The sequence below is a fragment of the Oryctolagus cuniculus genome, chromosome 6, assembly GCF_964237555.1.
Source record: "Oryctolagus cuniculus chromosome 6, mOryCun1.1, whole genome shotgun sequence".
NCBI lineage: Eukaryota > Metazoa > Chordata > Mammalia > Lagomorpha > Leporidae > Oryctolagus > Oryctolagus cuniculus.
The window spans coordinates 168,230,910-168,254,290 of record NC_091437.1 but is presented as its reverse complement, the minus strand read 5'-3'; the positions used below and the strand labels follow the sequence as shown (position 1 = coordinate 168,254,290).

Below are 23,381 nucleotides of genomic sequence, written 5' to 3'. Positions count from 1 at the left end.
TGCATGTCCCATGTCTGAGTGCCTGTCCCGTGTAGTACATGTCCCGTGTCTGCCTGTCCCGTGTAGTGTGTGTCCCATGTCTGCCTGTCCCGTGTCTGAGTGCCTGTCCCGTGTAGTGTGTGTCCCGTGTAGTGCATGTCCCGTGTCTGAGTGCATGTCCCGTGTAGTGCCTGTCCCGTGTCTGAGTGCCTGTCCCGTGTAGTGCGTGTCCCATGTCTGCCTGTCCCGTGTCTGAGTGCCTGTCCCATGTAGTGTGTGTCCCATGTAGTGCATGTCCCGTGTCTGAGTGCCTGTCCCGTGTAGTGCATGTCCCGTGTCTGCCTGTCCCGTGTAGCACATGTCCCATGTCTGCCTGTCCTGTGTCTGAGTGCCTGTCCCGTGTAGTGCATGTCCCGTGTCTGAGTGCCTGTCCCATGTAGTGCGTGTCCCACAGGTGTCGGCTGCTCTTCCTGCCCCGCCTGCTGGTGCCAGCCGATTCCCCACTGCTCTCCAGGGCATTCCCTGCACGGCACCCAGTCCCGCGTTGCCTCTGCTAGCAGGTCTCCTCATCTCTTACACCTGGGTTAGGCTGCCTTTCTGTCTCACGGCACAGGCACTCGCAAGCTCACGGTCGCCCGTGCGGAGGCAGAGCATCCCTTGGCGGGGTTTGTGTGGCAGGTCCTCACTGGAGGCCTGCACAGGCGGCCCCTCCCTCCCCGCGGGCACTGGCCCGGCCCGGCTCCACCTGCTTTCCCGGGAGCCGTGTTCCCTCCCGGCAGGAGCAGCCTTCGCGGCTCTGCTCACTTTGGTAGCTTCATTCCCACGCCGGGTCGCTCAGTACCGTGCTGTCCCTGAAGTCGTCCCGAGGAGCCCTGGTTTCTTCTGAGGGAAGACAGGGCCTGGGCCCCGAGCAAGCCACTGCTGCTCCGCGGCCTTGCTTCTTGGCCCCGGAGCCCGTGGGACTAGGAGGTCGATCGGCTACTCAGGCCCGGGCACCAGTGCCCGGCTGTCGTCTCCTAGGTTACTTGGCTTGGTTCTTCCTGTTTCCTGCTTTGTTGTAGTTAAAACAGTCACTGAGATGCAGATTGAGTGTTTTTATTTTTTAAAAAATTTGTTTATTTACTTGAAAGAGTTACACAGAAAGAGGAGAGGCAGAGAGAGAGAGAGGTCTTCTGTCTGTTGGTTCACTTCCCTGTTGGCCACAACAGCCAGAGCTGTGCCAATCCGAAGCCAGGAGCTTCTTCCGGGTCTCCCAGTGGGACAGAATGCCCCTCACGGACATGGATCTGTACCTTCAAGGAGGTGGGGCACCACGATGAGTGGTGAATCTGGAGGGAGCTCGCGGGAGAGAAGCCCACCTCACCCTTCCCCGTGTCAGCAGCAGGGTCAGGACGTGTGTGCTACAGTGTGGGGGGAGGTCCCTCGGCCAGGCCTTAGAGGAGACAGTCAGTGGGGGTGGGCTGCTGACCCAATGGGTGTGGAAGGCCATGGTCATTTGACCCTGATCCTTAGTGAGCAGGCACGGGCCCTCTGTCCCAGGATGCAGAGTGGCCCTGGCCAGTGGGAAGGGGGCCCCGCGCCGCCTTGGCCTCCCTGGTGGTGCGCACCGCACCTGGTGCATCACTTCCTGTATTTTCTCATTTGCTCATTTTTTCACCCCGCCAAAGAGCATCAGCTGGGCGCTCATGCAGGGTCTTGATTAGAGGTGGGCACAGCGGCCCCCACCAGGAGGGACATGTGGCCAGGACACGGCTGCCTTCCTCTCCCTGGGTTCTCCAGGGCTTCCTGCCGTGTGGCCTCGCTCTCAGGCAGCTGCTCTTGGTCTTAGAGGCAGGTTTGGTTTCTGGCGCCCTGAGCATCCGTGGGGGGAGGGGAGTCTGCAGGCATTGGTCTGGGACAGGGGCTTCCTCAGCCCCACAGGCCACTTAGGTGCTGGGCAGCCACAGACTGAACGTGAGATGCCGACATCGTGACTGGGGGTGGGGAGACTGGGTCAGCTTGCCCCACCCGAGGAGAGCAGCGGCCACGGGGCATCCTGGGCTGGACATGTTGGGGCCGTGCTGAGTGCCTGGGCCCAGAGGGAGGGTGGGCCTGGGGGACAGCCAGGCAGCCCGCGTGCCACAGAGCATGCCCCAGCTGTGGTGGATCTCGGTGGCAGCCACATACCTGTCCAGATGGTACAAGCCCACGTGCCTGGACACCCTCCTTTCCAGGACGCCTCACCCAGTGGTGGACACTCCTGCCCAGCTGACCCACCTGCGGGGCTCCCCTGTAATGCCAGTCTTTCTTTTTCCTTTTCCTTTCCCTTTCCCTTTCCCTTCCCTTCCCTTCCCTTCCCTTTTATTTTATTTTATTTTATTTTATTTTATTTTATTTTATTTCTTCACATAGCATAATTTTACCCTTGAAGGTGTGCAGTTTGTTGGGTTTTAGTTTCTTTGCAGAGTTGCGTCAGGGTCCAGAGCCCACACAGAAACCCCTGCTCCACCCCCACTCTGCTGCTCCTGTCCTGAGGTGCTGTCCACGCCAGCCCGGTGACCCCAGGAGGTACCTGGGGCGTCCTGCCCCCCACACCCAGGGCACACGGAAAATGAGGAAAGTGCAGTTTCCCTGCAGAGAAACCTGCCTGCACGTCTCTGTGAAGCCACCTTTTCAACGTGATGGTCGCTGCTGCCTCTCCCAGGGCTTTTCTGAGCCGCTCTGCCCACAGGAGTTCCTTGGGGAATATCAGTGCGATCTGTCGTAGTAGGGGCGAGGGCGAGGGCGGCTGTCTGCCCCTACCCCACCCTGGTCCACAGATGAGTCCAGGCTGTGGCCCTGGGCACCCTGCTCTCACCACACTGGCCTCAGCTGCGTGTCCAGGCAGTGTCCGTGCGGAGTCTGACTCCAGACCCAGCAAAGCCCAGAGTCCACCTCCCCGCCCCCAGCTGTGTTTCTGGACCACAGCGGCCTCCCCGGTCTCTGCCGCAGATGCCTGCTTGGGGCCCCTGCGCACGGCCGTCCTCAGCTGGGTGAAGGCTCATCCTGCTCACCCCTCCGTCAGCGGCGCAGCTCCTCTGAAGCCTGCTCTAGTGCTCATGGCCACGGCTGTCACTGCTGTGCTGGGGCCACAGAGACAGAGCACAGGGGCCGTCCACCTGGGCCAGCCTCCGGCCTCACTCCCCAGGCCTGCCTGGCTATTCCAGGACCCAGGAAGGCCAAGGGCTTGAACATGAAGCGAGCCTGGCCAGGGTGAGGCGTGGGGACGCGAGGCCCGGTGCCAGGTGTGGAAGTTCTCTCTGCCTCCGTGGTGAGAGCGGCCTGGTGGGTGAGGATGCTGCTGACAGAGGACCCAGGCGGAGCCCTGCTCCGTGAGCCCTGTGTCCTTTGTGTCTCTGGTGTCCCCCGAACACCTGTCCAGCTGAGCTGGTTTTCAGCATGACCAGAGAGAGATCCCCTGAGGGGGTGGCACTCGGGGTCTGGGCCGTGGACGGTGGCTGATGAGTGGGATGGACGTGGAATGAGTGCAGCTGGGCAGCCAGCTGCGGGGGACACACTGGGAGGCGGGGCAGACACCCACGCCTGGATGTGCACGGTCCCCGGTGCTTCTGTCCTCAGCACCTGCCCCTCCCACTTCCTGGAGACTTCTGGAAGAGCCAAGGCCTCAACAGAGCCCCCCTCGCAGGCCCCTGGGCTGCCCGATGTTGCTGACTGGCACCAAGAAGGGGAGCGTCCCCAGGCCACGGGGGTGGACGTGTGTGTGCCTTGCATGTGCACAGCTGCATGAGCTGCCCCATGCCCTGTACTCCAAGCCCCCCCAGGCCTTGGGTGTTCCCTGGGTCTGGGGTCTGGGCACCTGGCCCCACTCAGAGGAAGGGGAGCAGGTCTGAGCCCGAGCAAGCCCAGGCATCCACGCTGGAGCCCCTGCAAGGTCATGGGATGCCATCAGCAGCCTTCCAGGGCCAGTGATGGGTGTCCACAGGGCAGGCCTCAGCCCAGCCACACCTGGCCAAGGCCCATCTTGGGACTCAGAGCGCCCTGCGTGGTCCCAGATTCACTCAGCTCCTGACCTCTGCTGTCCACTCCATGACCTGCTGTGCCTTGGTTCAGCCAGAGGGAGGCACTGCCCATGTGGGCCATTTTCAGTGTCTGTTTCCTGGCCTGGTTTCTCCGGGTAGGACTGATCCTGAGAGAAAAAGCTGGACGTGAGACTGGTCTTCCCAGGCCAGGACCCCGCCCCTTCTCTCGGCACCCAGGATTAGTGCCGGTTCCCCCCGGGAAACAACCCCTGCCCAGCCCAGGGATGGTGAGGACCAGGCCTACTGTCCCCTTGTTCAGGGCGCCCTTAATCGACATTGTTTTCCAAGTTATTAAGTTTTGTGTATGTGAAAGGCAGAGACCTACAGAGCAAGATCTCTCATCTGCTAGTTCCCTCCCCAGATGCCCACAGTAGGGGGGTCTTCCACGTGGGGGACGCCACCTGCCCCCAGCCCAGGGTGTGTTGGCTACGAAGAAGGGCTTGGGGGCGGTGCCCGCAGGACATCACCACCCTGTCCCGCAGGCTCGAGTGGGTGGAGATCATCGAGCCGCGGACGCGGGAGCGCATGTACGCCAACCTGGTCTCGGGGGAGTGCGTGTGGGACCCGCCGGCCGGCGTGCGCATCAAGCGCACGAGCGACAACCAGTGGTGGGAGCTCTTCGACCCCAACACGTCGCGCTTCTACTACTACAACGCCAGCTCGCAGCGCACCGTGTGGCACCGGCCGCAGAACTGCGACATCATCCCGCTGGCCAAGCTGCAGACGCTGAAGCAGAACACGGAGTCCCCGCGCGCCTCCGCCGACAGCAGCCCGGGCCGCGGCAGCAGCGTCAGCCGCGAGGGCAGCACGAGCTCCTCCCTGGAGCCTGAGGACGCAGACCGGCCGCAGGAGCTGTCCAGGGCGGGCCGGGCCCAGCAGGGCGCCTTCGCGGCGGTGAAGGAGGAGAGCGGCAGGTGAGGCGGGGCGGGGCGGGTGAGGGCGGGGCCGTCTGCAGGCAGGAGAGACCTGTGGACTGCAGGGCCCGCCGTAGTGCGCGCTGGGAAGATGCGCAGGAACCTGTGCGGCGGGGCCTAGGGACGGGCCCCAGCAGAGGCCGCCCCTGACCGGGTGCGAGGCCAGCTGGCTTCACTGGGGACAGTGAGTGCTGGGAGAGCAGTCACACTCTACTCGGACCCTGGGCCCTCCGTGGGCAGGACGGACTGGTGGGTCTAAGCCCAGGGGTTTTATTTATTAAAGACAGAGGGATAGAGACTCACTGGCTCACTCCCCCGGTGGCTGCAGCAGCCACGGCTGGGCCAGGCCGAAGCCAGAGCCTGGAGCTCCACCTGGGTCTCGCATGTGGATGGCAGGGGCCCAGCCTTGGACCGCCCAGGAGCAGGCAGGGGGTGCAGGCTGCGGGGCTGCAGGGAGGTGGGGGACGAGGCCCTGGGGCTGGGCTGGCTGGAGGCGGGAGGCCCAGCCTGCTTCCCTGGGGACGGCCTCCTGCGCCTCCAGGGTGGTGCTGTTCTGTTCTGACCGGCTGCTTTGGCTCGCATTTGCTCAGCCATCGCTGCCTCTGAGCGCGTCTGGGGCTTGCTGGCGGATTTGTGTCGCCGTCACAGAAGGCTGCTGGGCTCGTCTGCCGCTGAGCTGCGTGTTCCGGAGACAAGTCCCTCTCCACGCAGACGGCCTGCAGAGGTCCTTTCCTTTGATGGTAGCGTTGCGGTGCGGGCTTTAATTTGGATGAAGCCGCGTTTGTCAGATTTTCCTTTGCCCGTGCTTTTGTGCAATACCTGCAGTAAGTTTCGAAGCCGGAAAGAGTGAGTTCTTCAGGACTGAAGGTTGGGGCCGGTGCTGGGGTGCAGCAGGGTCTGGCCCCGCTTGCAACATCAGCATCCCGTATGAGCGGTGGTTCAAGTCCCAGCTGCTCTGCTTGCTGCCTGGCTCCTGCTGACAGCCTGAGAAGGCAGAACAAGCTGTGATCTGAGCGCTTGGGCCCCTCTGGCTCTCCCTGGCGTTCCTGGCTGCAGCCTGGCCCGGCCCTGGCTCTTGTGGCCATGAGGGGAATGAATCAGTGGACGCACAATCTCTGTGTGTGTGTGTGTGTGTGTGTGTGTGTGTGTGGATGTCTCCCATCACTCTGCCTTTCTTTCTTTCTTTCTTTTTTTTTTTTTTTTTTTTTTTTTTTTTTTGACAGGCAGAGTGGACAGTGAGAGAGAGAGAGACAGAGAGAAAGGTCTTCCTTTTTGCCGTTGGTTCACCCTCCAATGGCCGCCACAGCCGGTGCGATGCGGCCGGCGCATCGCGCTGATCCGAAGCCAGGAGCCAGGTGCTTCTCCTGGTCTCCCATGAGGGTGCAGAGCCCAAGGACTTGGGCCATCCTCCACTGCACTCCCTGGCCACAGCAGAGAGCTGGCCTGGAAGAGGGGCAACCGGGACAGAATCTGGCGCCCCAACCAGGACTAGAACCTGGTGTGCCGGAGCCACTAGGCGGAGGATTAGCCTAGTGAGCCGCAGCGCCAGCCGGTAAACCAGTCTTTTGCCTCCCTCGTTAATGTAATCCTGTTGACTCTTTCAGACGCTACTGTGGGTGGGTTTTTTGATACCCTGTGCTCTGGCATCTGTGGAGCCCTGGGGGCTTCCTGTGTCCTCTGGGGTCCTCCGCACGCGGGCTCAGCCCTGTGCTGTAGGTGCCTGTGTTTGTCTCTGTCTGCTCAGTGCACAGCCAGGACCCAGGCCCGTGCTGGACATGGGCGCCCTCGTCCTGCTGCTGGCCTCTGGCGGCAGGCTAGTCTAACCTCGAGGTGGTATGAGCTGTGGGTGTTCTCTCAGTGCTCTTGGTCTTTTCCCTTCCTGGGGGCTGTTGCAGTTGGTCGGAAGCGGCCCCTGCACGGGCCGGGTGCGTTTCCCTCCCGTCTGGCCGTGGGTGTGCTGCCTGGTGGGCTGTTTTCCCTGCGCTGAGCGGTCCTTGGGGGAGCCTCGTGATCCCAGCGGCAGCTGTGTGCACGTGCGGAGGAGCCGAGCCACACCCAGGTCAGGCCTCCGGGGCCAGGGCCTGCAACGGTGGGCTCGGCTGCTCGGGGAGGCGAGATCGCAAGGGCGCTCCGTGGGAAAGTGGCCGTAGTGTCTCCTGTGGCCGATGAAGCCGTGAGGCAGGGCTGTCGTGGCTGAGCCTGGCCCGCGTGGGGGTCCCTGGTTGGCTGCCAGGGCACCGATGGCCTTGAGCTCTTGCTTGGCTTCGACTGCTCTGTCGGACTAGGTGAGGGCTGGGCTTCTTTCTGCACTGCTGTCTCCCACACGCGTTCCCGCCCTCCAGCTGGCCTGCGGGCCGGGCTGCTCTCTGCTCTGCCCACGCAGGTCCCGCCCTCTCACGCATGTGCAGGAGCTCTGTGGCGAGGTGGGCTGACTGGGACCAGGATTCACAGAACGTGTGGAGCTGCGGATTGGTGTGGGGAGGTGGCGGCTTCTGACGGAAGTCTCCCCTGACCGGGTGCTGCGTGTTCCTCCCACGTGGACTCCCACAGGTCCCGGGGTTTGTTTCCAGGGATTTTGTGGACTTCGTGGCGCTAGCAGTTACGTCTGTGTTAAGTCGTTTTGCTGGTTGCTGCGGGTGGGTTCTCACGTTGGTCTTGCTCTCACACTTGGGCTGCGCCATCTTGGCCCTGAAGGTCCCTCCACAGTTGCCTGTGACACCGGGAGCACTTGACGGACGAGGCTGAGTGAGCGGGAGGACCAGCAGCTCGGGCTTCTCCTGGCGCTGAGCCTGGCCCTGCCATCTCCCCCACAGGCACCGCCTCAGGGTAGCAAGGTTTTACCAAGCCTGCCTCATGAACTGTGCGGATACCATGTTGCGGGCTGCATCGGGTCCCTCAGAACAGGGCCGAAGCTGAGCCCCCAGCCCCCATGGACGCGCGTCCCCTAGACACAGGGTCTGTGCTGGAGGACCTGGTCGAGGGGACGTCACACGCCACAGGGGTCCTGAGGAATCAGCCCAGAGGGACGGCTCGCTGGACCCCACCCCCAGGCTGTGAGGGAGGAAGTCCAGCCAGGTGCTCTGCGTGGCAGCCCTGGGGAGGCTTACTCCGCAGTTTGTGTTTTAAAATAGATTCAAGCTGGCCGGCGCCGCGGCTCACTAGGCTAATCTTCCGCCTTGCGGCGCCGGCACACGGGATTCTAGTCCCGGTCGGGGCACCAGATTCTGTCCCGGTTACCTCTCTTCCAGGCCAGCTCTCTGCTGTGGCCAGGGAGTGCAGTGGAGGATGGCCCAAGTCCTTGGGCCCTGCACCCCATGGGAGACCAGGATAAGTACCTGGCTCCTGCCTTCAGATCAGCGCGGTGCGCCGGCCACAGTGCGCCAGCCGCGGCGGCCATTGGAGGGTGAACCAACGGCAAAGGAAGACCTTTCTCTCTGTCTCTCTCACTGTCCACTCTGCCTGTCAAAAAAATAAATAAATAAATAGATTCAAGCTGCCAGTCTCGCCCAGGGCGTTTTTGCTGTCGGCTGAGCGGCGCCCTCTCCGCTGTATTGGCCTCTGAGGTCTCGCCTGGCCCTGGGCTGCCGGGCAGATCTTAGGTCCTGACGTGGTTTCTTTAATGCTTACCACAACAGCATTCAGGTTGTCTGTGTCCTGAATCAAATGTTATAAAAGCTCTCTGTGGTCTGTTTTACATGAATTTGCAGATACACTGGGGAAAGCTGTCTCGGCGTCTCTGCTCTGAGGCCTCCCCTCCACTGCTCCCCTCTCTGTCAGATCTGTAGGGGATTTTTTTTAAAAGATGTATTTATTTGTTTTGAAAGTCAGAGTTACACAGAAAGAGAGAGCGAGCGAGCGAGAGGTCTTCCATCTGCTGGTTCACTCCCCAGTGGCCACAATGGCCAGCACTGGGCCAGGCCAGGCCAGAGGACCGTGGGTAGCAGGGACCCAGGAGCCTGAGTCAGGAGCAGAGCCGAGACCGGTCCCAGGCCCGAATGTGGCCTCAACCACCGCACCAAACGCCCGCCTGAGGCTTAGTTTTGTTTCTGGCCTTGTTCCCCGAGATGAAAGGGCAGTGAGTTCAGGGACTGTGAGGGGTGCTGGCTTTCCCTCCCTGGCCCTGCCCCGTGGGAAGCCACAGGTGTGGGCAGCTCGGAGCAGCTGTCTGTAGCTCTCTTCTCCGGAGTCCAGGTCAGCATGGCGCCCGCGCTCAGTCTCCCCACCTCTGTGTGTGTCCGTATCCTGGTTTTTCCTACAGAGAGCAGAGGCCTCCCGTCTGCTGGTGGACTCCCCAGAGGCCTGCGATGGCCGGGACTCCACTGCCGCCCAGCCTGCACGCGAGCAGCTGAGGGTCAGACCCCGACGACACCTCAGCCACCAGGCAAAGTGCCCACACCAAGGCCCTGCCCTTGTACTGGGGGGCTTAGGCCGGTACCGTGGAACGCAGTTACGTGCGGCTGGGTTCAGATCTGCCATTTTGCTGTTTTTGTTTGTCCTATCTGTTCATCGTTCCTGGTTCCCTCTTTCAGTCTGCTTCTGGGCGACGTCCACATCTTTGTACTCCAGCCGGTCTCTCCCTGTTGGATTCCGGGCCTGACCGTAACTCGTCTGGGGGCTGCGGTGTGGATGAGTGGTGTCCTCCCAGCAACCCTGCACCCCTCCCACCACTCAGTTCCCCTCTCTCCTCCCAGACAGCTGTCGCTGGTGTCAGGAGTGTCTCAGCTCAGACTCACTGCTGCTTTAAGCAGTCAGTTACGTTTGAAAGAGATGTAAATAGTAGTAAGACTTCACACACACACACACACACACACACACACACCCTGGCAGCGCCCTCACCTCCGGCTCCCCAGGATTGCTGTGTTCCTCAGACAATGTATCTTTCTGCTGCTCCCTCAGGTGAACCAAGCCAACAGGCTGCGGGGAGGTAGCGGCCAGGCTGGGGGGCAGCCCCCCTTGTTGTGCGCAGGCCTCCCCCAGCTTAGGGGATGCTGAGTCCCTTCCCCTGCAGGTGTTTTACTCTCGGCCCCTCCCGCACCCCCGGCCCACAGCCGTGCCCCTCTCGGACGCCGGCCTCCGGGCTGCAGCTCTGGTTCTTGTTGGACGGTCAACCTGCTGAGGTCTCCTCCACAGCCTCTGTTCTTCAGGAGCTCCTGACCATGTGTTTTTTGTAAGATTTATTTACTTATTTGAAAGGCAGAGAGAGGGTTGGGGGAGGGAGATACAGAGAGAGAGAGATCTTCTATCCGCTAGTTCCCTCCCCAGATGGCTGCCACAGCCAGAGCTGAGCCGATCTGAAGCCAGGAGCCAGGAGCTTCCTCCAGGTCTCCCACGCAGGTGCCGGAACCCACGCACTTGGGCATCCTCCACTGCTTTCCCAGGCCACAGCAGGGAGCTGGGTCAGAAGTGGAGCACCAGTCCCCAGATGTTTCCAGTATTTGTCTCTAGACCTTGATCTGGAACCTGCTCTTTCCTGTGTCTCCTTTGCATGTTAGCCTTCCCAGCTCTCAAGCGTGGAGTGCAGCCTTCGTCACTCATCCCACCCTGTGTCAGCTCTGGTGAGGTTCGGTTGCCTGAGTTTTTGCCGCATGCCTCATCCCGCAGGAATAAGTGGCACTGGATTTGAGGGGAACCTGCTCCTGCAGAGGGTGCCCCTGCCATCAGACCAGCTGCAAGGTGTCCGGCGTCACTCACGACGTGGGCGGGCATTGTGGTGCCACAGGCGAAGCCACGACTTGCAGTGCCGACCCCTCAGATTGCAGGACTGCTTCAAGTCCTGGCCGTTCCACTTCCAGTCCAGCTTCCTGCTAATGTGCAGGGTCTGTGTGGTGACTCCGCGCCTCTGGCCCCCACCACACCCCTCCTCTCAGAACGAATCCACAGCAACACTAACGCACCTGGTAAGGCAGCGGAAGGTGGCCCGAGTCCAGGGCCCTACCTGGATGGAGCGCCTGGCTCCTGGCTTCAGCCTGACCCAGTGATGGCTGTTGCCGGCGTTTTGGGGGTGACCCAGCGGATGGAGGATCCCTCTGTTAACTCTGCTTCTGAAGTAAATAAATAAATCTTTAAAAAAAAAAAAGTTCTATTCTCAGTGCTTTTAAATTTTCCTTGAGAAGCGGGGACAAAGAGAGATCTGTGCTTGCTGAGCCGCTTCCCAAATGCCCCCAGCATCTGGGGCTGGGCCAGGCGGAAGCCAGGAGCCAGGAGCTCCACCCGGGTCTCCCATGTGGGTGCAGGGGCCCAAGTCCTTAGCCGTCACGGCTGCCGCCCAGGGTGCATTAGCAGGGAGCTGGAGTTGGAAGTGGAGCTGGGACTTGAACCAGCGCTCTGACAGGGGATGTGGGCGTCCCAGGTGGTGTCTCCCCTGCTGTGCCCCATGTCCATCCCCAGGTTAACCCCTCGCCACCGCAGCTTGGCAGCTGGTAGCCCCTCACTGCTGAACAGACTCAGGGACGGGTCTCCTTCACACTTACGCTCACATCAGAGTGGGAAATTCTAGAAAGCATGCCTGCAGCTGGGAGTGGGAGCAGGGACCTCTCACCTTATGGGTCCACTGCGTGTGAGTGCCGACACGCGTGTGGTCAGACGCCACTTGTCACAGCCATCTCCACTGCGTGTGAGTGCCGACACGCGTGTGGTCAGACGCCACTTGTCACAGCCATCTCTCCACTGCGTGTGAGTGCCGACACGCGTGTGGTCAGACGCCACTTGTCACAGCCATCTCTCCACTGCGTGTGAGTTCTGTGTATAAGACACTGCCTGCCTTGTAACTTCAGGTTCAGTTCACTAAGAAACATCAAGTGTGCAAGAACAGTCGTTTCCGAAGCCATGCAGTGCTTGGAGGTTTTCTCACTCAGAAAATTCCAGTCTTCTCCCGGCTTCAGAACAGCCCACGAGAAACTATGCGGGCTGAGTGGTGAGCGAGGACAACCAGGCTGCTTGGCTTCTCACTGTGACCGAGCCCCAAGCCTTTGAACTTGGCTGTTTTCATAACTCAGGGCAGAGTCACTGCAATGAAAGACACAGTGACCACAGGCTTTAAAATTTAATGTATCGAGGCCAGCGCTGTGGCAAAGCAGGTAAAACCGCTGCCTGTGGTGCCAGCATCCTTGTGGGCGCTGGTTCATGTCCTGGCTGAACCCACTTCCGATCCAGTGACCTTACAGCCTGAGAGCAGCAAAAGATGCCCCAGGTGCGTGGGCCCCTGCGCCCTCGTGGGAGACCTGGGTGAAGCGCCTAACTCCTGATTCTGCTTGGCCCCCTCGTGGGAGACCTGGGTGAAGCTCCTAACTCCTGATTCTGCTTGGGCCCCTGCGCCCTCGTGGGAGACCTGGGTGAAGCTCCTAACTCCTGATTCTGCTTGGGCCCCTGCGCCCTCGTGGGAGACCTGGGTGAAGCTCCTAACTCCTGATTCTGCTTGGGCCCCTGCGCCCTCGTGGGAGACCTGGGTGAAGCTCCTAACTCCTGATTCTGCTTGGGCCCCTGCGCCCTCGTGGGAGACCTGGGTGAAGCTCCTGACTCCTGATTCTGCTTGGGCCCCTGCGCCCTCGTGGGAGACCTGGGTGAAGCTCCTAACTCCTGATTCTGCTTGGCCCCCTCGTGGGAGACCTGGGTGAAGCTCCTAACTCCTGATTCTGCTTGGCCCCCTCGTGGGAGACCTGGGTGAAGCTCCTGACTCCTGATTCTGCTTGGGCCCCTGCACCCTCGTGGGAGACCTGGGTGAAGCTCCTGACTCCTGATTCTGCTTGGGCCCCTCGTGGGAGACCTGGGTGAAGCTCCTAACTCCTGATTCTGCTTGGTCCCCTCGTGGGAGACCTGGGTGAAGCTCCTAACTCCTGATTCTGCTTGGCCCCCTCGTGGGAGACCTGGGTGAAGCTCCTAACTCCTGATTCTGCTTGGGCCCTGCGCCCTCGTGGGAGACCTGGGTGAAGCTCCTAACTCCTGATTCTGCTTGGGCCCCTGCGCCCTCGTGGGAGACCTGGGTGAAGCTCCTAACTCCTGATTCTGCTTGGCCCCCTCGTGGGAGACCTGGGTGAAGCTCCTAACTCCTGATTCTGCTTGGCCCCCTCGTGGGAGACCTGGGTGAAGCTCCTAACTCCTGATTCTGCTTGGCCCCCTCGTGGGAGACCTGGGTGAAGCTCCTAACTCCTGATTCTGCGTGGGCCCCTCGTGGGAGACCTGGGTGAAGCTCCTGACTCCTGATTCTGCTTGGGCCCCTGTGCCCTCGTGGGAGACCTGGGTGAAGCTCCTGACTCCTGATTCTGCTTGGGCCCCTCGTGGGAGACCTGGGTGAAGCTCCTAACTCCTGATTCTGCTTGGTCCCCTCGTGGGAGACCTGGGTGAAGCTCCTGACTCCTGATTCTGCTTGGGCCCCTGCGCCCTCGTGGGAGACCTGGGTGAAGCTCCTAACTCCTGATTCTGCTTGGGCCCCTGCACCCTCGTGGGAGACCTGGGTGAAGCTCCTGACTCCTGATTCTGCTTGGGCCCCTGCGCCCTCGTGGGAGACCTGGGTGAAGCTCCTGACTCCTGATTCTGCTTGGGCCCCTCATGGGAGACCTGGGTGAAGCTCCTGACTCCTGATTCTGCTTGGGCCCCTCATGGGAGACCTGGGTGAAGCTCCTAACTCCTGATTCTGCTTGGCCCCCTCGTGGGAGACCTGGGTGAAGCTCCTGACTCCTGATTCTGCTTGGCCCCCTCGTGGGAGACCTGGGTGAAGCTCCTGACTCCTGATTCTGCGTGGCCCAGCCCTGCAGTTGTAGCCATCATGGGCGTGAACCAGTAAATGGAAGACTGACCTCTTTCTCTTTGTAACTCTTTCGCATTAATAAATAAATCTTAAGATATATTTATTTAAAACATTCTAACACAGAGATGCACAAAGCAGGGACAGACACACACATCCACACACACAGACATACAGAGACAGACACAGGGAGAGACACATAGACGCAGACACACATCCGCACACACACATAGGCACACACACACAGAGAACCAGTGGAATGGAAGATCTTTCTCTGGCTCTACCTCTCTCTGTAACTGTCTTTCAAAATAAATTAAAAACAAACAAACAAACAAACAAACACTGGGGGCCAGCGCTTTGGTGTAGCTGGTAAAGCCACTGCCTGCAGTGCTGGCATCCCACATGGGTGCTGGTTTGAGTCCTGGCTGCTCCACTTCCCATCCAGCTCTCTGCTGTGGCCTGGGAGGGCAGTAGAAGATGGCCCAAGTGCTTGGGCCCCTGCACCCACGTGGGAGACCCAAAAGAAGCTCCTGGCTTTGGATTGGCTCAGCTCCAGCCATTGCCATTTAGCAAGTGAACCAGAGGATGGAAGACCTCTCTCTGTCTCTCCTTTTCTCTCTGTAACTCTGCATTTCAAATAAAATAAATAAATCTTTTTTTAGAAAACTTTCATTTAATAAACATAAATTTTGAAAGTACAACTTTTGGATAATAGCGGCTTTTCCCCTCATAACCACCCTCCCACCCACAAACTATCCCATCTCCTACTCCCTCTCCCATCCCATTCTTCATTAAGATTCATTTGTAATTATCTTTTATGCAAAAGATCAACTTGGTTTATACTAAGTAAAGATTCCATCAGTTTGCATCCACACAGATACACGAAGTATAAAGTACTGTTTGAGCACTAGTTTTACCGTTAATTCTCTTAGTTCAACACATTAAGGACAGAGCTCCTACATGGGGAGTAAGTGCACAGTGACTCCTGTTGTTGATTTAACAATTGACAGTCTTATTTATGATGTCAGTAATCACCCGAGGCTCTTGTCATGAGCTACCAAGGCTATGGAAGGCTCTTGAGCTCACAAACTCTGACCTTATTTAGACAAAGCCATAATCACAGTGGAAGTTCTCTCCTCCCTTCAGAGAATGGTACCTCCTTCTTTGAAGGCCCCTTCTTTTCACCGGGATCTCATTCACAGAGATCTTTCATTAAGGTCATTTTTTGCCGCAGTGTCTTGGCTTTCCATGACCGAGAAACTCTCATGGGCTTTTTAGCTAGATCCAAATGCCTTAAGGGCTGATTCTGAGGCCAGAGTGCTGTTTAGGGCATCTGCCATTCTGAGTCTGCTGTGTATCCCACTTCCCATGTTGGATCGTGCTCTCCTTTTTAATTCTATCAGTTATTATTAGCAGACACTAGTCCTGTTTATGTGATCCCTTTGACACTTAATCCTATCATTATGATCAATTCTGAACTGAAACGGATCACTTTGACTAGTAAGAGGGCATTGGTACATGCCACCTTGATGGGATTGATTTGGAATCCCCTGGCACGTTCCCAGCTCTACCATTAGGGGTAAGTCAGAGTGAGCATGTGCCGAACGGTACATCTCCTCCTTCTCTTATTCCCACTCTATATTTAACAGGGATCAACCAATGGTATTAAGTAGAACTAAAAAAAAATACTAAAAGGAATAAAGTAGTAAGTTGTTCCTCGACAGTCAGGACAAGGGCTATCAAGTCGCTGTTTCTCAGTGTCTGGTTCACTTCTGCAGGCTTCCTCTCAGGTGCTCAGTGGTCACAGATCAGGGAGCACATAGGATATTTGTCCCTTTGGGACGGGCTTATCTCACTCAGCAGGGTGTTCTCCAGATTCCTCCATTTTGTTGCAACTGACCAGATTTCATTTTTTTTTTTACTGCTGTATAGTATTCTATAGAGTACATGTTCCATAATTTCTTTATCCAGTCTTCTGTTGATGGGCATTTAGGTTGGTTCCAGGTCTTAGCTATTGTGAATTGAGCTGCAATAAACATTGAGGTGCAAATAGCTCTTTTATTTGCCAATTTAATTTCCTTTGGGTAAATTCCCAGGAGTGGGATGGCTGGGTTGTGTGGTAAGACTATATTCAGGTTTCTGAGGAATCTCCAAACTCTTCCATAGTGGCTTTCAAATAAATTAGTGGTTTAAAAAAAAAAAAAAAACACTTTATTGGAAAGCTGTTTTTTTTTTTTTTTAACATCGGTGGTATGATTTTTTTTTTTTTTATTTGAAAGGCAAAGAGACAAGTGGAGAGAGATCCTCCCTCTGCTAGTTCACTCCCTAAATACCCGCAGCAGCCTGGGTGGGCCAGGCCCAAGCCAGGAGCCCAGAACTCTGTTGGGGTCTCCCCTGTCATTGGCCAGTACCCAGACACGTGAGCCGTCACTGCAGCCCTTCTGGGTGCACATTAGCAGGCAGCTGGAATCGAGAGTGGAGCCCGGGGGTCCCCACTGTGATGCGGTAGCTAAAACCTCGGCCTGCAGTGCCAGCAACCCATGCGGGCTCCACTGCTGATCCAGCTCCCTGCTAATGCACTTGGGAAAATCAGCGGAAGAGGCCTCAAGTCCTTGGGCCCCTGCACCCACATGGGAGACACGTGGAAGAAGCTCCCGGCTCCTGCTTCAGCCTGGCCCAGCCCCAGCCATTGTGGCCACCTGGGGAGTGAAGCAGCAGGTGGAAGATACTCTCTCTCCCTCTTCTCTCTTTTTCCCTCTCTCTGCCTCTGCCTCTGCCTCTCTGTAATTCTGAGGCATTGTATTTGAAAGGCATGTCTTTTTTTTAAGTGTGTTCTGCTACAATATTCTGACAGGTTTGTGTTTTCCGCAATTCTCAGCCTGCCTGTGTGGCTGTAACAGAATGCCTGAGGCTGGGTCATGTCAAGGAAAAGAGATTTACGCCTCCTGGTTCTGAGAGTCCTGGAGCCTGGAACCAGCCTGTGCTCGGCTTCTCATGAGGGCCCTGGTGACAGAAAAGAGGGGACTCCCTGTGGGCCATCCCCCACGCTGACCAACCAGCAGGCGGAGCCATGTGAGCTGGCCTGAGTGCCGGTGGGGACAGAGCCGCTGCACACGGCAGCTCTCGCTCCAGCCTTCTGCGCCCCGAAGTGCTGACTCGTGTCACTCTAGGCCGACCTGGTCCCTCTCAGAGGCCCCTTCGTGTTTTTAAAGTAGTTATTTCTTGAGCTTGTATTGAACTATTCTTTAAAAAAAATTATTTCTTTATTTGAGAGGTAGAGTTATAGACAGAGAGAGGGAGAGGCAGGGAGGGGAGAGGTCTTCCACCCGCTGCTTCACTCCCCAGCTGGCTGCAGTGGCTGGAGCTGCAGCGGAGACTTCACCCCCTGCACCACAGCGCCGGCCCCTGTCCTCTTCCGTCCAGTCTCAGCTGGCGCAGCGTGCTCGGTGCGGAGCACGTGCGGGACTCTGTTCAGACACACTCCTGCTGGAGTCTGCTGGGTGACTCGGGCCTGTGCTCGGGCCCCGCATGCCTCTGCGCTGGTCGTGCACGCACACGCACGTGGCTTGGCCTCCTGCTGCTGTGCAGGTGAGCGTGGTTTCTGGCTGCTGCTGGAAGGACAGAAGCCAGGGCGTGAGGCGTGGCCGCTCGTCTCAGCTCGAATAGCAGCTGTCGAGCTGATTGCTTCTCGGTTTTCCAGGCTGACAACTAGCAACAGTTCCATCTCTGTCTTTCAAGTCCACCTCTCTCTCCGTTTCCTTGTGCTGTGCTGGCGAGCACCCCCCGATCTCGTCCCCTGGAGGTGTGAGCAGGTGCCTGGCCCCGACCTGCTGGCCATGCCTGCGCTGCTCAGTGCGGGAAGCCCTTGCCCGGGTCACGTCGAGTTCCTCGCGGTGAGCAGGTGGCAGCTGGCTCACCTGCCTTTTGAATGTCTGTCAGGGTGATTGCCCGCCCGCCAGCTTTCCCTCCACACATACTGTGCGCCAAGCCACCCTCCCCGAGTAGCCCACGCCGCCGTCTGGGGAACTGTGACGCTCACAGCCCCGTGGCTGTGCCCTCGACACTGTGCCTGCTGGAAGGCCTGGGCCTGGGGCTGCAGCGGCGCTCCTGTTTGAACCGACAGCAGGAACAGCTCGTGGGCAGGTGTGAGGACCCCTGTTGCTCCTGGGAAAACTAAACGGCAACCCTGTGCCCCCTCTGTAAGATTTATTTATCTGAAAGGGGAAGAGACTAGAGAACTCCCATCTGCTGGTACACTCCCCAGATGGCTGCGGTAGCCAGGGCTGGGCCAGGCCGCACCCAGGAACTCCATCAGGGTCTCCCAACTGGGTGGCAAGAACCTAAGTCCCTGGGCCATCACCCACTGCCTTCCCAGTACATTATCCGGGAGCTGTACCAGAGCCAAGGGGATCCCAGCGTTGCCAGTGACGGCCTAACCTGCCCCTCCACGGCGCCGCCCCAGCCCTGCCTTCTGGGGTGTCAGGGAAGGGCTGGTTATTTTGAATTCCTGCTGCTGCATCTGTGTCTTTTTTTCATTGTGTTGTTTCAGCTCTTCACCAGGCGTATTCCTCGAGAAGGACTATGAAGCTTGCCGGGATTACGGCACAGACGGCCAGCTCCTCCACTACAGGTAGCACCCGCGTCACAGGTGCCCCTGCTGCTGCTCGGAGGGCGGAGCCATGTGGGTCGGCGCTGAGGCACCTGCAGGAGCCCCCAGTGGTGCAGTGTCCAGCCCTTGAGGAAAGGCTGTGGCCAGGGGCCAGGCCCAGCTCACTGCCCGGTTTAGGTCTGTGGAGCTGGTGACACTTCCCTCGGCCCCTGGTGTAGAAGCAAGGTCCTGGGACTCCTGAGCGCTTGCCAGGCCCAGTCTGGCTGTGGGGGCGCTGGTGAGGAGCTGCAGGTGACCCTGAGTCCCGTGCCGCCTTTGATTCCAGACAGAAGCGTGTTGATGGTGTCCCAGGCCCTGTAGCCAGGGGTTAAAGGTGACCCTCATCTCTGGATTCCCGAGCTTTCCCAGTGGAATCTCATACCAGCTGACGGTGGCGAGGCTGGCCCGGCGGACATGCTCAGGGTGCTGGCACCTACCGCTCTGCCCCCAGAACTCTGGGCAAACTCGGGCTGTGGTGCAGCCTGCAGTGGGTGTGGGCACAGCCTATGCACAGCTGAGTAGACAGTTTGTAATTTGGAAGGTGTCCACTCTGCGTGCAGAGGCCGGAGAACGCCGTGGGCCCCGTGGGTGGGGCTCCATCTAGATTCCCAGAGGAGGGGAAACTGACTGAAAGGAGTGCTGGCTAGTGCCAGGAGTTTCTGTCAGGCCAGAGAGGCAGGAAGTGGACCTCAGGGTCGAGGTCTGCGGGGATGGAGGCATGGCCGTGTGCTGACCCGGGCCGCTGTGGAGTGGAATGGAGTGGTGTGGGCGTTCCCGTCCACCGTAGTGCAGCCAGCGTCAGGGTCACCCAGCGCCGTGGGCACACACGGCCTGATGGGGCGGAGTGGCCTCTGGGGCCTGCCGGGGGGCGTGGAGACGAGGACGGCAGGCAGCGTTGCAGGAGAGGCAGCCCCTGATGCTGACGCTGCGCCCTGCGGGGCTCACCTGCATTCCGGGACGGCGCGCAGGCTTCGGGCCAGGAGGGAGGCCGCAGCAGGGGTGGGTGCCCAGTCCCTAGGAGAGCAGCTGCCAGTTCTCTGGTGGCAGCAGCTCTGAGAGCCACCTCCAGGGGCAGGAGCAAGGCTGAGACAGCAGCTGTGTGAGGGGCAGCAGGTCAGGGCCACACTGCCCCGGGGACAGTCCCAGTGCCCGGCGAGAGCACCCCGAGGACTCCCGCTGACTGGCTGTCTGCACCCCGGCAGGACCTCTTCGCTGCGCTGGAACTCGGGCACCAAGGAGCGCGTGCTCATCAAGGTCGCTGACCGGGAGCCCAGCTTCCTCGCCGCCCAGGGCAACGGCTGCCCCTCCGACAGCCAGGCTGGGGCGCGCTCCCGCAGGCCCTCGGGCAGCCTGCAGACGTTCAGCCCGGACGCGGACGGCACCGTCTTCTTCCCCGAGAGGAGGCCGTCCCCCTTCCTGAAGAGGGCCGAGCTCGCGGGCAGCTGCTCCCCGCTGCTGACCCAGCCCCGGAAGCCCTCCAGCGACTCACAGCCCTCCTCCCCGCGCTATGGCTATGAGCCCCCCCTCTACGAGGAGCCCCCAGTGGAGTACCAGGCCCCCATCTATGACGAGCCTCCCATGGACATGCAGTACGAGACCGGCGGCAGCCACCAGGCCAGCTCCCCGCAGAGGTCCCCCGGCCGCAAGCCCCGCCCCCTCCTGCCCGCGTCCAGGCAGGCACCCACCTCGCCCTGCCAGCAGCTGGTGCTCACCAAGCAGAAGTGCCCCGAGCGCTTCATGAGCCTGGAGTACAGCCCTGCGGGCAAGGAGTACGTGCGGCAGCTGGTGTACGTGGAGCAGGCCAGCGCCAGCCCCAAGCTGCGTGCAGGCCCCCGGCACAAGTACGCCCCGAACCCTGGTGGTGGCTCTTTCTCCCTGCAGCCCAGCCCCTGCCTGCTGAGGGACCAGCGCCTGGGGGTCCGATCCGGAGACTACAGCACCATGGAGGGGTCCGAGCCCCGCCACGGGCAGCCGTCCACACCGCTGCCTCGGGCTCAGGAGGACGCCATGTCCTGGTCCAGCCAGCAGGACACCATGTCCTCAACGGGCTACTCCCCGGGCACACGCAAAAGGAAGAGCAGAAAGCCCTCCCTGGGCCAGGCCCCCAGTGCTGCCTCCGCCGAGGGCCCTGGGGACCTGCTCAGCGAGCAGCCCCTGGCAGGGGAGCACGCCCCGGGCCTGGCCCAGATGAAGCGGGCGGAGGGCGAGGCGGAGGGTGTGCGGGGTGCCACAGAGCCCTTCCTGGCGCAGGCGCGGCTGGCCTGGGAGGCGCAGCAGGCCCACTTCCACATGAAGCAGAGGAGCAGCTGGGACTCGCAGCAGGACGGCTCAGGCTACGAGAGCGACGGGGCTGTGCCCCTGCCCATGCCGGGGCCCGTGGTGCGTGCCTTCAGCGAGGACGAGGCCCTGGCACAGCAGGAGAGCAAGCACTGGAAGAGGGGCACCTTCGAGAAGCTCGGCTTCCCCCAGATCCTGCTGGAGAAGAGCATCTCCGTGCAGACGAACCTGGCCTCCCCGGAGCCTTACCTCCACCCCTCACAGGTGGGCACCGGGGGCCCAGGGCCGGGCTGAGAGCCCCCAAGTCAGCACGCGGGCTGGGCAGGCCCCAGGGATGCCCGACCGCGAGTGCCACGTCCACGCCTCCTCTGAGCCTGAGGCCCTGGGGGCTCCGTGACACGATGGGATGTCCTTAGCCTCTGGCCATCTGGGAGCTGGGGGCTGGAGCGTGGAGGAGGCCCGGGCAGCTAAGGGCAGTGGTGACTCCGTTCCCTTGAGCAGGAGCCCAGCCAAGGCCTCCCGGTGGCACCTGCACCTGTGCCTAGCAGCTGGGCACCCACAGGCTCTTCCTCCTGGAGAGGTGCCAGGGCGAAGGGTGGGGCTCACCTCGGCTCGGTCCCTACAGTGACCCTGGAGCTGGACTGGGCAGCTCCACCTGCAGCCCCTGGGGCAGGGCTCTGCGACCCGCAGCAGCGTCCTGAGCCCCTACCCCCACCCCATGGCTTTGCTTTCTGTTGTGGGCTCATCACTTGGGACAGAGAGGGTGATGGCCCAGGTGAGGGAGCAGAGGGAAAGCCACACTCAGCTTCCAGGGGACGAGCCCTGAGCCCCAGCAAGGGTTGGACAAAGGACCAGCCTCAGGTCAGCCCTGGGTCACGTGGATGACAGAGAAGAGGGGCCCTTGGGGGTCAGACACCAGGCTGGCCCCTGGGAGTTGCAGCTTCCGACCTAAACTGGACGCCTGGCATTTCCATGGCGGGTGGCGGAGCAGCAGCAGCTCCACCTCGGGGCGCCCAGGGAAGGCTGCCCCCTCCCGCCCTCTGTCCGTCCTTGCCCATCACCCTCACTGCCTGGGTTACCTGACCCCATAGCCGGGCCTCCCCCTCAGGCAGCCCGTGGTTAGTCACCTGGCTGCCCGGCCCTGACGGCCCGGTCTCGTGTGTCCTTCTCAGTCCGAGGACCTCGGTGCCTGTGCCCAGTCTGAGAGCAGCCGGCAGAACCGCAGTGTGGTGCCCAGCTCCAGCTGCGTCTTCCCCACCTTCGCGCTCCGCAAGCCGTCCTCGGAAACCGACATCCAGAACTGGGCCTGCGAGCACTTCAACAGGCACACGCAGGGCCTGTTCCGCCGGAAGGTGTCCATCGCCAACATGCTGGCCTGGAGCAGCGAGTCCATCAAGAAGCCCATGATCGTGACCAGCGACCGGCACGTGAAGAAGGAGGCCTGTGAGGTCTTCAAGCTGATCCAGATGTACATGGGCGACCGGCGGGCCAAGGCGGACCCGCTGCACGTGGCGCTGGAGATCGCCACCAAGGGCTGGAGCGTGCAGGGCCTGCGGGACGAGCTGTACATCCAGCTGTGCCGGCAGACCACCGAGAACTTCCGCCTCGAGAGCCTGGCCCGGGGCTGGGAGCTCATGGCCATCTGCCTGGCCTTCTTCCCGCCCACGCCCAAGTTCCACTCCTACTTGGAGGGCTACATCTACCGGCACATGGATCCCGTCAACGACACGAAAGGTAAGGCCTGCTCACGGCCCGGGGCACCCCCTGCTCCGCCGCCGGCCACGGGAAGGGCCATGGAGAGAGCTCCAAGAGTGCACGCTCCGGGTCTGTGGTGACGGAGCTGTCCCCATCAGAGCCCTGGGCTGGGCCTGTGAGCACAGCACTGTCACGGGTGTCTGCAGGGCTCAGCCACGGAAGCCACGCCTGGACACACACAGGCACAGGTGCCTGGCTGGGCCGTGGTGCCCGCGCAGCCTGAACCCCAGGCCGAAGCCCACAGGGCCTGGCTGGGCCTCTCCTCAGCCCAGGCTTGGGGCAGGAGGCTGCAGGGCACTGGTCTGACAGAGGTGCGTCCAGCACTTCAGCCACGTCGGGGGCAGCTCTGCAGCCCACTCCCCAGATACATGCCATCCAGCAGAGACAAGGGCTTGGGGTGCCGAGCAGGGGCCTCGGCGAGCCAGTGCCCGGTTTCCTTGGACCTTCCCTGGCTGCACGCAGACTGACTTCGTGGTTCACCTCCTTGGCTTCCGAAGGGGCCTGAAACGTGCCTTGAACTGAAGGCTGTGGACCTGCGTCCCCACTGCGCACAGCACGGCCGCGGGCACCCTGAGAGTCTGCTGGGCCGGCCTGTCTGCAGCGCACTCAGGGTGCTTGTGGGCACAGCCACGGAAGCCACATCTGGATGCGCCCCAGACTGGCACAGGAGGCAGAGTCCAGCCTGGCAAAGGTGACCAGGGGATGGGTATGCACAGCCAAAGGCCGGAGGCTCCCTGGGCCCTTCCCACAGGACAGGGCGTCATGGGAGCTGGTGCTGTCGGCCCCTCTTAGGCTCACTCAGAGACCTGCATGCTCTTGTCCTAGCATCTCTCATCCAGGGCCTGCCTTGCACGGAACAGGGATCCGTGCCATGGGCGGGGGGGGGGGGCTCAGGACGCTGCTGAAGGTCACAGAGCCCTGCCCCAGGGGCTGCAGGTGGAGCTGCCCAGTTGGGTTCAGCCTGAGGCCTCGGCTTCTAGTCCCCCAGGCAGCCACAGGTGATCTGACAG

At 60.5% G+C, this 23,381-nt stretch overlaps 1 protein-coding gene across 3 annotated transcripts in view; it reads left to right on the top strand.

Annotated features, from left to right (window-relative positions):
- ARHGAP39 (Rho GTPase activating protein 39) overlaps window positions 1–23,381 on the top strand; it is a 68,271-nt gene that overhangs the window by 34,908 nt on the left and 9,982 nt on the right. For all 3 annotated transcript variants that reach the window (XM_051828698.2, XM_051828696.2, XM_051828697.2), the window contains 4 exons: window positions 4,520–4,951; window positions 18,241–18,321; window positions 19,542–20,880; window positions 21,789–22,350. In XM_051828698.2, coding sequence (XP_051684658.2) covers window positions 4,520–4,951; window positions 18,241–18,321; window positions 19,542–20,880; window positions 21,789–22,350 — 2,414 coding nt within the window. The remainder of the gene's footprint in view (window positions 1–4,519; window positions 4,952–18,240; window positions 18,322–19,541; window positions 20,881–21,788; window positions 22,351–23,381) is intronic.